The 14,371-nt window shown below is 37.0% G+C and overlaps 1 protein-coding gene across 6 annotated transcripts in view; it reads right to left on the reverse strand.

Moving 5' to 3' along the window:
- Positions 1–1,449: 1,449 nt before the first annotated feature.
- Positions 1,450–14,371, reverse strand: part of ERLEC1 (endoplasmic reticulum lectin 1) — a 30,428-nt gene continuing 17,506 nt past the window's right edge. For 2 of the 6 annotated variants that reach the window (XM_035001575.1, XM_035001576.1), the window contains 6 exons: positions 12,010–12,171; positions 11,129–11,188; positions 7,361–7,485; positions 5,740–5,817; positions 4,696–4,771; positions 2,100–2,353 (listed from right to left, as the gene is read on the reverse strand). In XM_035001575.1, the coding sequence (XP_034857466.1) occupies positions 2,282–2,353; positions 4,696–4,771; positions 5,740–5,817; positions 7,361–7,485; positions 11,129–11,188; positions 12,010–12,171 (573 nt within the window). In that variant the 3' untranslated portion in view covers positions 2,100–2,281. Of the gene's footprint in view, positions 2,354–4,695; positions 4,772–5,739; positions 5,818–7,360; positions 7,486–11,128; positions 11,189–12,009; positions 12,172–14,371 lie in introns of all 6 variants that reach the window. The other 4 variants (XM_035001579.1, XM_035001578.1, XM_035001574.1 and 1 more) reach the window with 3 other exon arrangements.

The following is a 14,371-nucleotide window of genomic DNA, read 5'->3' on the forward strand; positions in this document are numbered from 1 at the left end:
AATCAGGAGGGTTAGAATGTGTGAAATTGTTAGAAATGAAGTTCCTAAGTTAGCGATTCTCACTGGAAGAATATATTTAAAATAAAGAGGATCACTCAGGAAGCATATTTAAAATCCAGGATATACTCTGCCCTAACGGATCTGATCAGGCAGCTCTGGGACAGCACCCACCTTAACAGACTTCTCCAAGTGCACCAGGCGTATTACAGCTGAGCCCTTTCCCCTCCCTATTAGGAACTCGGCTACGGCTACAGAAGAGAGGCCGCCTGCCCAGCAGAGGTGGCAGCACACAGTTCAGAGCTCAAAGGAGATTTCCCAGACCACTGGTGAGGGACCCAAGATTCAGAAGGAAGATGGAGAGAGCTGGCCCAGCCCTTCCTTCTAAGAAGTTCAAGCTGTTAGCCAAACAGAAAGCTGACTTACTTTTTTTAACCTTTTATTTTGAAATAATTACAACTTCTGTTTTTAAGAATCTTCCGCAGTAAACTATCCAATACAGTTTTTTAGATTTTTCTCTCCCCCCTTCCCCTTTTTAAGAGAAGAATTTGACCTACATATTCTAAAAGTATCTGCTGGCACTAACCTTTCACAATTCTCACTCCCTCCCTTCTTATACCTATAAATCTAAATGTGGGTAATTCTGTTTGTCTTAATTCATTGATATAAGAAGTATGATTTTAGAATTTATTAAAGAAATAATTTTTTTTTTTTCTGTTTAGAGAGAGCGTGCAAGACGGGGGAGGAGAGAGGGAGAGAATCTTTTGTTTTTAAAGATTTATTTATTAGAGAGAGAGAGAGTACATGAGAAGGGGCGGGGGGGGGTGCTCAATCCCATAACCCTGAGATCAAAATGTGAGCTGAAATTAAGAATTGGACGCTTAACTGACTGAGCCACCCAGGCGCCCCTAAAGAAATAAATTTTAATGGCTTTGGTCTCTGATCTTATTATATTAATAGGAGACAAGGGCAATATTAGGAAATAAACTAACTCTTACTGGGAACCTGGTACCCAGTATTGGGCCTAGGCTTTTTACTTACAGTGAAATTAATGCACTGCTACAACTACCTTCTAAAGTAAGTAGTCTCTCTACCAGAGGAGGTGAGGCTGAAAATGGTTAAATGATCTATGCAGGATCACACAGCTAGTAAGTTAAAGAGAGTATCTGGACTTTGGTGTGAATGCAATGTCTGTGCTCTTTATATAATGCACTGCTTTGTACTAAAATCTACAAACAGCCCTGCAATAATCAATTGCATTAACCATTTCTCAAACTAAAATATCTTTGGCCAGAACTACTGAAAAGGAGGAAAAGTCAAGTATTTTATAGCCACTTTTCTGTCCTTGTTTAGATACGCACATCCAAAATACAACAGGATAATGTTCTGTGCAACACGGTAATGGAGAAAATAAAGGAAAAGAATAATCTACCATTGAGTACATGACAACACTGCTTGTGAACATTTTATTCACTTTAAAATAAATACTGTGCTGTAAAACTGCCCAGAACTAAAATCTGTAGCATACAGTAGGGAGGTACAAAGAATGGCTGCAGCAGAGTGTGTTTTGTTGGAGGAAACCATTCTAAGTCAAGAGGGAGGAATCTCTGTCTACAGCAGGTACACACCTTGGGGGAAAACACATTCACATCAAGGAGAAAGAAATAGATAAAAGTTCCAAGAGAGAAACTACCTATTACAAGTAAGAGTTTCTTGAGATTAACAGAAGTGAAGAAAACTTAAATGTTGTGAGGCTCTACCATGTGCCCAGTTTCTAGCTTAACACCTGGTAGAGAGCAGTTGCTAAATAAAAATTTGTTGAAAGGATTTCAGGCACTAGAATTTACATATTTTACATGGTCTCCCATTTAAACAACCTCCTATCAGTTTCCTTCTTCATTACCTTTACTTCATTAACTAGTTATATATACTATAATTTACATAATAAATCTATTAAAAACTTCCAATAGGTACAATTATGACATTTCATTAGGCTGGACTCTAAATTGCTTGGATTAGATTTATTTTGGAATCACATTATCCAAGCAAAAAACACAATCAGTTCATGGGACACAAGAGAAATGAAAGAAGTGAGACAATTATCTGCCTTAGAAGTTTATCAATAACCTCTTATATACACATACATATTCACAAAGTGGTTGAGAGTCCTTTTATACGATCCTTCAGATGAGGTTCAACGGCTGGGAACTCTACAGTGAGACACATGGTCAGACAGAAATCATGACTGTCAATGATCTTTTCTTTCCCCAAACTTTATTATCCTTTAGTTGGGGAGAGAAAGAAGTCCATTTTCATCTGCTGTATCTAAGATTTTACAGATCACTGGAGATTCAACCTAAAGAACAAAAACAATAAAGCCATTAAAAAGTTGCTAAACTGAATACTTTCTTTATTTAGTGTTCTTCTGTATGAATACATGTGTATAAATTTGTTAAATGTATATTCACAAACATGTAAAGTTTTTCAAAAGTTGATGAATAATATCAACCCATAAATGCAAAAAGCTCTGTGAACTCTGATCAGGAAACATACAGAGAAAGCCACTACTAGGCATCATATAACCAAAGGCAGGACCATGAAGTTCCTAGATAGAAATACAGGATAATATTTTCATGACTTTGGGTGGCAGCATTTCTTAGAACAAAATAAAGCATTAGCCATAAAAGGGAAAAACTGATTAAAATAAACTTTATCAAATAAACTTTTGCTCATCAAAAGACATTAGGAAAATAAATAGGTAAGCCACAGATTGAGGAAAAAAAGTATGCACTATAAATTAAGAACTCATATCCAGATATGATAAATATAAAAATATAAAAAATAAAATAACTCATATCCAGAATATATTTGAACTCCTAGAAATAAGAAGACAAACAAAACAATAAAAATGGGTAAAAGACTAACAGATGACAGAGTCTCCTCGACCAAACTGAAGTCAGGTTCCCTAATTCCTCTTTTCAACTAGGCCTCTTCTTGTATTTGTGCCCTGTCTTGGGCCTGTTGAGTCCAGCTGTCGCAAGAATCCTGATAAGTCAGTGTAGAGAGAACCCCTTAGCCTCAACAACTAATCATCCATCCCATATCGGATCAAATTCCTCATTTCTCACCTTTGATAGCTGATTATCCTGGCCTGCCTTCAGCAATAATCCTGTCAAGTCAGTTAAGTTGATGTCTCCTCTTAGTAATTTTCCATCCATTGCGCCACCCCCAACCCTGCCACCTTCTGCTCATTGGCTGTACGTCCCCAGCTGTCTTTGCCACATGTAGAGTTAAGCTGGATCTCTCTCTCCTATTGTGAAAGTCTTGACACACTTATTGCCAACAGTCCTGAATAAACACTGTTTCAGTAAGTGTCAGAATAATTTTTCATTAAAAAAAACTTGGCTAGATACTTCACAAAGATCTATGAATGAATCATCACATGAAAAGGTGCTCATCACCATTTTCCATATGGGAAACACACACTAAAATGACTAAAGTGGCTAAAAGAGGGGCGCCTGGGTGGCTCAGTCGTTAAGCGTCTGCCTTCGGCTCAGGTCATGATCCCAGGGTCCTGGGATCGAGCCCCGCATCAGGCTCTCTGCTCAGCGGAAGCCTGCTTCTCCCTCTCCCACTCCCCCTGCTTGTGTTCCCTCTCTCTCTGTCAAACAAACAAACAAATAAATAAATAAAATCTTAAAAAAAAATAAAGTGGTTAAAAGAAAAAAGACTTACAATACCAAACGTTGGGGAAGATGTAGAGCAACTGGACTCTCATATATTACTGGTAGGAATGTAAAATGGTACAACCATTTGGATAACTATTTGATAAAAGCTAAACATATATCTAATCTATGATTCAGCAATTCCACACCTAGGTACTTACCCAAAGGAAAGAAAATACGTGATCACAAAACGACGTATAAAAGAAAATGTTCATAGCAGCCTTATTCACATAATAAAAAATGAGAAACAACCTAAATGTCTATATAGAAGAATGGATAAGCAAGTGTGGTATACTTATACAAATGAATACTATTCATTAATAAAAAGAGAATGAAATACTGGAGTGACATGGGTGAGTCTGAAAAACATGCCAAGTCAAAGAGGGCAGGCATAAAAAACTATATACTATATGATCCCATTCATGTGGAATCAAAAAACAGGCAAAACTACTCTATGATGTCAGAAAGCAGAAAGGGGTATCTGTGGGGGTTGGGGTATTGACATAAAAGGGGTATAAAAAATTTTTCTGCAGTGATAGATACCTTGTTTTGGGTGATAGTTCCATGGGTATATAAAATTATCAAAATATATCAAACTCAACACTTAAGATCTCTGCATTTTATTTTTTGTAAATTGTACCTCAATAAAAAAGATTATAGCTTTTACAGAGATAGTATGAGGGCTATATTAAAATTTGGAGATTACTGAAGCTCTTTTCAAGACTCAATGCTAAAAATTGAAACATGTTTTCAAACTGAATTCCTGAGTATTATTTTTTTTTTTAAGATTATTTATTTATTTATTTGAGAGAGAGAGAGACACAGCGAGAAAGGGAACACAAGCAGGGGGAGAGGTAGAGGGAGAAGCAGGCTTCCCGCTGAGCAGGACCCTGGGATCATGACCTGAGCCGAAGGCGGTCGCTTAACCGACTGAGACACCCAGGCGCCCCCTGAGTATTATTTTTTTACTTACCCCAAGGATATACTGACAGGAGTGAGGCTCTAGCATATATACAGTAACAGCATGAGGAGAATCTGATTCTTTACACCTGAAACAGAGAGCACTTTAAAGTACTGCCCAAACCACACAAAAGTATTTTTATTTTTAGAAAGGCTTAATTAATTAATTAACTGAGAGAGAGGGAGAGCGTGTGCACGCGCACACATGTATAAGTTGGGACGGGGTGGGGGGGTGAGAAGGAGCAGAGGGAGAGGGAGAGAGAATCCCAAGCAGACTCCGAGCTAAGCCTGGAGCCTGACGTGGGCCTTGATCTCACGACGCTGTGACCAGGGCCTGAGCTGAAATCAAGAGTCAGACGCTTGACCAAATGAGCCACCCAGGTGCCCTGTACAAAAGTATTTTTAATTGTTTTCCTTTTAAGCTATACAAATCTTATGTAAGTGGTCCTGTATAATTTAATATAATAACTGAAATAATATAATTTAAAAATCATTATAACTTACAAATAATATAATTATATTAAAATAATTTTAATATTTATTTATTTTTAAAGATTTTAATTTATTTATATTATATATAGAGAGAGCATGTGAGTGAATGGGGGAAGGGGTAGAGGGAGAGAACCTCAAGTAGACTCCACCCTAAGGATGGAGCCAGATGTGGGGCTCAGTCTAATGATCCTGAGATCACGACCTGAGCTGAAACCAAGAGCTGGCCACCGAGGCGCCCCAATGTTTTATTTTTAAAAACGATTTTCTTTCTATATCTTTTAAAGTTTCTTTCTCTCTTTCTCTCTCTTTCTTTAATCTCTACAACCAATGTGGGGCTTGAACTCACAACCTTGAGATCAAGAGTCGCATGCTCCACTGACTCAGCCAGCCAGATGCCCCAATTTTACTATTTTAGAATAAAGTAGTAATTTTATATAAAATTAATCCACACATTATTATGCATAAATATAATGGCTCACAATTATATTTTATATTTATATAAACTTTTGCCCATTGGAAGCAGATAAAAGAGAAGCACAAAGCATGAGTTGATGGTCCAACTTACTTTAGTTTCACAGTGACCTGTCTTGGTTTGTCAGTTATATCACAAATATCTCCATTCCCATAAAAATGTGACACCATCCTAAACCAGAGAAACACACATGTTTTATTAACCTAAACTTCGTTAATTCAGGGTAACTGTAATGAGGAGGGTGAGAACATGGTTAGAGGGATCAGTTTTGCATTAGTTATAAACTATTTCTAGGGTCATGTCACAGAGAAAGGTTTTCAGATTCTATAAGGAGAATACAAAATTGAGATACTTTGGATGATTTAATTAATAAGAATAATCTTCAATTTGCATATTATTTATTTGGATACAAATAGTTAAGGTTAAAGTGTTTTTTAAAAAGTCCTTCTGAAGCGAACCATTTCCTCAGCCCTGTATATTGTTTACTTTGTGGCAGTTTTCCCTCCTTGCCATCCTCCAGCCAGCTCCACTCATGAAAATACTGTCATGCAGGTATACAAAAGTATACCTGCCTAGGTTAACCTACAAATTCCAAATGAGCAGGATATTTTTAATTTAGCTAGCCTTATGCTCCTGTGATTCAGTATTTATTGCTCATGATACCATGAACAACTTTCACATGAAACATATATGAACATAAGAAAAGTTCATCTGTTTAGTATATTCTAATACTTAAATGCCCATCTCTTAATTTTGCTAACTTTGATTTTGGTCAGCCCAAGAAGTCAACACATTCTATTTTTTTAAGATTTTATTTTTAACCAAACGTGGGGCTCGAACTCACAACCCTGAGATCGAGAGTCCCACGCTCTATGGACTGAGCCAACCAGGCGCCCTGAAGTCAGCACGTTCTAAAAACAGAGTCTCTCAATGCCATCAGTGCTAGGAAGGACAAAGTTAATACCCAAGAAAGAGAAAGAATGAATAATTTAAAATTCGCCAGGTAAGAGGACTACAAGAAAATCTAAAGCTTAGTTATTCTTGGAAAATAAGAGCTTAACTTATTTCTGCTGTGACAAGATACACCTATATAACGCAAAGAAGTTGTGAGGTAGTTTTTCAGAAAGCCACTCTTTATTTTCAATCATAACCTCCTAGAGGTAAAGTAACAAAGGGAAATGCTAGAGTATATTTACATAGAATTAACTAACTTAAAAAGGTAAAGAGGACACATGGAAGAGGCAATGCTTTCTAACAGCCTCAGACCTACTGGCTGGAAGTGAGCCAGCGTCTGTCACAAAGGCCAGCCACCAGCACTCTCATTATCATGCCACCACCGCTTTAAAGGCAGCGGCCAGAACTTACTGCATGCTGTTGCCACGCACTATGTGTTACATACCTGATTGTTTAAGAGTCCTAACAGTCCTTTGAGGCAAATACTAGTAGACAAGAAAAGTGAGACTTAAGAAGATGATGTAATTTGCCCAAGGTGGTAAGTGAAGAGCCAGCATTTGAATCCAGGCCCGCTCCCGCCACCACCTTCAGAAATTGTGTTCTTAACTATCACCTTAGAAAAGAAAACTAATTTAAAAGATGTCCCTGAAAAAAACTGACCAGAGATTTTACTTAAGTGTTTAAATTTTATGCTTTTCAATATTCTGAGTTTTAAATATTCTACTAATCCGAACCAAAGGCAAATAAGGTTAATCTTTACCTGACTGACTGGGTACCATCATCTTGAAGGTGATAGGCTCTAGCAGTATTCTTCTTAGCCCATTCAATATGCTCTTCTTGGTTCCATGTACCCACAACCACAGAGGTCTTCCCACTATCTTTGTCCTAATATAGGAAAAAATATTTGTGATGAATCCTTGATATCATCAAGTAGACATTTATCCTGATGGCCTATAAGTTATAGTCCTTATCTTCACCTGCACACTGCAGATGGGTGTTTATTTTTTAAAGATTTTATTTATTTATCTGACAGAGAGAGACACAGCGAGAGGGAACACAAGCAGGGGGAGTGGGAGAGGGAGAAGCAGGCTTCCCGTGGAGCAGGGAGCCCAATGTGGGGCTCGATCCCAGGACCCTGGGATCATGACCTGAGCCGAAGGCAGACACGTAACAATTGAGCCACCAGGCGCCCACAGATAGTGTTTAGATGTTAGTCAAACAACGCTAGTCAAACCTGATGAGTAGACACTTGAGCTCATTATCTTCTTTGTTCCTTGTTTCTCTGAACAATGTAACTACTTTCTTGTCAGCTAGCTCCACATGCAGTTATCTTTGACTCTTTTATTTCCTTCCTCCCCTACATCTATCGGTTTTGTCCACTGTTTTCCTGGAGATGTTCTTGGCTTCAGACTCTTCCTCTACATTTCCAATGAGTTTAATTTCTCATACCTAAATGATATGCCTGCATACTACTGATTCTTCTTTTTTTTTTAAGTAGGCTCCACACCCAGCATGGAGCCCAATGCGGGGCTTGAACTCACGACCCTGAGATCAAGACCTGAGCTGAGATCAAGAGTCAGATGCTTAACCAACTGAGCCACCCAGGCGCCCCACTACCGTGATTCTCAATTAAATCTCTGGCCTATCTCTCTTACCTGCAGACCCACTGAGCCTATCTTCATCCTATTTCTACTCTTACAAATGCCAATCTGCAAATTATACGTGTATTCACACACTCATTTGACACCATGCTTATTTCTGTGTCAAGATGTCTGTTCAGAAACCCCCTTCCCCATTCTGTTAATTTTTTTAAACACTATTATGCTGTCTTATATGTGGACTTCCTTCCTTCTCTCTTCTTTTCTTTCAGCTCTCCCCTCCCTTTCTTCCTGTCTTCCTTTCCTTCTTCATATTTTATGCCAGGCACTGCTGAGCACTAGCATACATCTGTTGGGTAGAATTAGAAACCCTTACAGTGGTAGATGAAACAGACGCAGACACTGCTGCTAGCAGGGCTTACTGCCCAGGGCAAGAGACAACAATTTAACATTCTTTTAGCAACCAGACTGTAAGTTACTAGATAGACAGGGACTGAAGTTGCATAGTGAAGTGTTTAAGGCTGGATATGGAGCAAGACTGCCTGCGTTAGCATTCTGGTTTCATCATTTACTACCTATGTGGTTTTAGGCAAGTTACTAAATCATTGCTTCTATTTCCTCACCTTGGAAGAACAATAGTCACCTCTTAGGGTTGTTATGAGGATCGAGTTAATATGCATACTTAGAACAGTGTCTGGTATACAATGAGTATTGTATTTGTTAGCTACTAATATTTGTTTATCTCCCAAAGCTCCTAGCAGAGTCCCTCAGAAACTTCTAGGTTATATGACCTTGGGCTCATTTTGTCTGATAAAACCTAGTGTTGGCAAGTGTATGGGGAAAAAGTCAGTGTGTGTGTGTGTGTGTGTGTGTGTGTTTTAAAGTCATTGTTAATGGGAATGACTTACAACCTTTTGGAAGGCAATGTTCTTTTTTATATCTATATTTTTAAAGATTTTATTTATTTAAATGCAATCTTGCCATTTGCAACAATGTGCATGGAACTAGAGGGTATTATGCTAAGCAAAATAAGTCAATCAGAGAAAGACAATTATCACATGATCTCACTGATATGAGGAATCTGAGAAACAAGACAGAGGATCATGCAGGAAGGGAGGGAAAAATGAAATGACAAAATCAGAGAGGGAGATAAACCATAAGAGACTCTTAATCTCAGGAAACAAACAGGATTGCTGGAGTGGAGAGAGGTGGGAGGGATGGGGTGGCTGGGTGATAGACATTGGGGAGGGTATGTGCTATGGTGAGCGCTGTGAATTGTGTAAGACTGATAAATCACAGACCTGTACCCCTGAAACAAATAATACATTATATGTTAATAAAAAAAAGGGAGAAAAAAGATTTTATTCATTTATTTGTCAGAGAGAGAGCACAAGCAGGTGGAGCGGCAGGCAGAGGGAGAAGCAGGCTCCCCGCTGAGCAAGGAGCCTGAGGACCCTGGGATCATGACCTGAGCCGAAGGCAGATGCTTAACCAACTGAGCCACCCAGGCGTCCCTAGAAGGCAATATTCAGTATGCATATATTTTGACCTAGCAAGTCTGTTGCTAGAAATGTGCCTTATGAATATACTTACAAAGGTTTACAATACTATTTATAAATGCTCCCGAAGATGCTATCACAGCAAAAACTGGAAATAATTCAAAGGTCTGTCAGGAGAGATCTGGCTAAATACATTGTGGGTATAAACATAATCCTCTGTACCTGCTGAAAAGAATGAGATCAGCTGTTGCTGGCACGGAAAGATCTCCAAGATACTAATTGAAAAGAGTAAGTGCAGAACAGTGCATTTACTAGTTATACTAACATTTATGTATATGCATTTTTTTTTTTTCTTGTGGAGGGTTAACTAAGAAAATGTTAACAGCAATTACTTTTAGGAAATAGGACAATGGTGGAGGAGAATTTTACTGTTCATTCTAAATTTCTGGAATATATTCCTTTAATTTAAAAAAAAGCCATTGGGTATTATCTGGGTTGTACTTAGATAATATTTTTTCTATTAATAAATATTATTAAAAATAAATGAAACCTCTACATAGTAGCAAGAAGAAGTGGGAAGAAGAGTGAAATGGCATTTCTCAGGTTTAAGTAGAGAAATAAAATGTCCTAGTTTACAGATGCCTCATAAATTTGGAATGATTTAAATGTAGAAGGTTGAGTTGATGATCTTTCCTGGTATGATCTGTCTTGGAATTTAAGACTGACTCATAACATCTCAAGAGGGTAAATACAGTATTTTTAAATTACTAGATATTATTTCTTTGGGGAAATAAAAAGAGCTGTTTAAAACAGCCAGGTGAATATTTATTAATTAACATTTGTCTTCAACGTCTAGCAGTTTACCCTACCAAACAAGGTACAACTATGACAAATTTATTGAAGCCTGAAGTTCAGAATTTAGGCAGTTTGGCTCAAGTTGTAGAAGAAAATGCTATCTGATTTATGAAATTAGAAATAAAAGGAAGAATAAAAAGCCAATGTGTATAATCTTAAAATTTAGTTGATTTTAAACTTGGATGATATGGTATGTTCTATAGGTGAGACACTTGCTGTATTTACCCTATTTTCCTACCTCGAGCCATAACGTACTATCTTACTATTCACTTCATTAATTTAAAAAAGAATTTTAATGATTAATTTCTCAGTCAAAGCTAGAGGTTAGTCACAATAGCCTATTATTCCTCCAGAAACACAGTAATACGAGAATCTGAGGAGTTAATAAACGTTACTTTAAGATGAGTGACTTAGTTAAAACCAAGTTTTCCATTTTCTAGAACTCAGAGACACTTTGAATATTTTCATATTAAAGTCATTTCATAATTAAAATGCCATCCCCCCTCGTTTTTTTCATAAACGAATTTTAAAACTTGAATCTATCTAGTGGTAGAATGATAGAAAGCTATTCTATACCTCATGATATTGATGTACATGTTTGCCATAGCAGAATTCATATTTCCACCAACCAACGCCCTGTAGGAAAGAAAACAGATCAAGTTACACAGAAAGAATGGGGGATTGGGGTCTGTCTCAGTATTGCCACATGACAGTAATAGAAATATATATAATTAGAAAAACTGTAATAGCAATAATATGGTTGAAAATTAAAAAAAGTTACTGAGAAATAATGTTATATGGTGAAAGATGATTAACTATACTTAGCGTGATGTGCATTGAGTAATGTATAGAGTTGTCAAATCACTACATTATATACACCTGAAACTAATATAACATTGTATGTCAGCTGCACTTCAATAATAAAAAGAAAAAAGAAATTACTGAGAAATAATAATTTAAAAAAGACAAATACAGAGAATAACTGCTGTATTGCCTTGGTAAAAGAAAATGAAATGAAAATTCCACTGACTCTATTTCCCACTGGAACTAATAGTTTATTAGAGGCAAAATTTAACCTTTGTAGATATTAACTCAAGTTTTAAATGTGACTGCTACATAACTAAAATGTAGGCTATACAATCTTTTTTTTTTTTTTTTTTTTGAGGATATACAGTCCTTGATGCCCATTCCAGCAATCAACCAGAATCACACATGACTTAGTTATATGTATTTTCTGTCAAGTAAAGGTCAAGTTTTAGCTTGTGAGCAAAGAAAAGATAATGGCTATTATGGATTATAGTAAGATGCAGACAGAAAATGTCCATTAGGAGGCTTCCAGAAACCTGCCATTTCTCTATTGACAAAATCTTTTTTCAGGGCTGCTGATGACCCGTGACTAAATAACACACAGGTGAAAGCTGTTAGATAAATATTGAAACCAAAGGTTCACTTCTCACCCCATGAAAGCAGTAAGAACCACTAAGGAACTCTTTTATGAGTTGGTCATCTGTCAATTTGGATATGTGGGTTGTTCCAACAGTGAGCATAGGCTGAGAACCAACAGCAATGGGTTTGTGGATTGCTGGAAATCTCTCTTCTTTAGTTGATTGCAACTCTTCCTAAAGTTAAACACATATGTTTAAGGGTTTCTATACCATACTTTTTTTTTTTTTTTCAGTTAGGACTTTATTTTTAAACTGAAGGAAATTTGGAAAATAAAAGTCCACTCATTTTTAATGTGCTTTAAGAAAATGAATTTGCAACACTTAATACAATAGAGAAAGCTCTAGACAAATGATAGTTCCATCTACCAATTAGGGGTATGATGGCCATTCTCAACACACCGGGATAATTATCATTTCATATATTTTGCCTCATTTTTCTTTTTTTTTGATCATAGCAGCTAGAGTTACTCCAATGCAAGTACCTAAGCTAAGTAGTATTCTACCTTCCTAGAAAACACACACACATTATATACACACAAATACAAAGAAATATACACAAATATGTATCAGCACTTGCCTTTTTTTTTTTTTTTAATATTTCTAACGGGACTGTAAAATTCCACAATTCTTCTCAAGTACAAGTTGACAGTATATAGCAAAACTCTTCGTTATGTGCTTACCTTTGACCTATTTCTAGAAATTTATCCGGAGTAAACAATCACCACCGATGGGTGCAAAGATTTAGCTTCAATGACATTCAGGGCGGCATTCTTCATGTTAATAAAAAATTGTGGACAACAAAAATATCCACACCAGTAAATAATTTAAATAAATTTTGGTACTTTACACCATAGAATATTTGAGATAATTAAAATAATATTATAGAAGATTACTTTATGACACAGGAATGTAAAAAATGATATACTGTTAAGTGAAAACAAGTGAAGATATTTTATATATTTACACACACACAGCACACAGTTGGTCCAAATTATTTTTTTTTTCATGTGTATCTCTGTGTGTGTATCAAAAAAAAAAAAATCCCCAAAAAGACTGAAAGGAAATGCACTAAAATATTATTATTTCACTACTTCTTAGATTTTGTCACTACATTTAGTTCTGGAAAATGTGGTTACTATGGGTAAAGAAAAGATAACAATCAGGGTAAAGAGCTAAGTGGGAGTAAATAAGAATATTAATTATAATTATTAAAATGCAGCAGGATCTGGTTGTTGTCCTGAAGGACGCTGCAAGTTGGTAAAGAAAGATGCCCACTAAAGGGTACAGAGAACAGCAGATTCACAGAGGGATTGGTGATTCACAGAGATTTTGATGAAGAATTGAAACATGAAGACTTCACAGAGAGAAAACCCTTGATTCTTGAAACATGAATAATCTGTGATGTATGTGAATGTCTGTAGGTTTTGTGTCTGTGTGCACATATGCACGTGAACCTGAGGAAGACACAGGAGCAAAGACGTGGGGTGTGGAATAATATTTAAAACTAAAAAGATAAACAGGTACTTACTGGTAAAAAAATTACATAATTTTAAGAAGTTTGGATATCATCTTAAGGATTTTGTTTTTTAATTTTAAAGATTTTATTTATTTATTTGAAAGAGCGACCGGGGTGGGGGGGGGGCGGTGGAGAGAGGTAGAGGGAGAAGCAGACTTCCCGCTGAGCAGGAAGCCAGACGTGGGACTTGATCCCAGGACCCTGGGACCACAACCTGAGCCGAAGGCAGACGCTTAACTGACTGAGCCACCCAGGCGCCCCTCATCTTAAGGATTTTAGGCAAAAATATGGGATCAGGTTTTTGATCAGATTTTAAGTAATACTGTCGCAGTGGCAGGGAAGGACTAGTAAGAACAAATCCCGAGGTGGAGCCACATTGGGAGTTGAAGTAACCCAAGCCAGAGAGGAAGAGACTCTAAAGGAATGCAGAAGTGGGTGGAGAGAATAGTTACGAAAGAGGATAATGAGTTAGAATCCAGAAGTAAACTGGGTTTTGACAGTGAGGAGAGAAAATGAATCTAGATCAGAATTAAAGGAGTATACCAATTAAAACTGAGTAACATAATTAAAGAAATTAAATAGTAAAAGGGTTCCTAGTAAATGTATAGTGGTCACGATGCCTCCTTTCACCTGCTGTAGGCGCCATTGCTCCACTGTGGTTCTTTTCTCCTACTTTGGCTGGTGGGAGTCACTGCAAGGTTACTCTAGAAACCAATGACCTTACCCTTCCTCTCCTCCAATATTCCAGAAGAACAAAGATTGCCAAATGACATCCTATTTTTTGAAAGGACTTTGGATTTTATGTATAGTCTTTCTACATTCAGAACATACCACACTCCTGGTACTGTTTTAAGTGCT

Source organism: Mirounga leonina, unplaced genomic scaffold (assembly GCF_011800145.1).
Source record: "Mirounga leonina isolate KUSES-001 unplaced genomic scaffold, KU_Mleo_1.0 Mir_125, whole genome shotgun sequence".
Lineage (NCBI taxonomy): Eukaryota > Metazoa > Chordata > Mammalia > Carnivora > Phocidae > Mirounga > Mirounga leonina.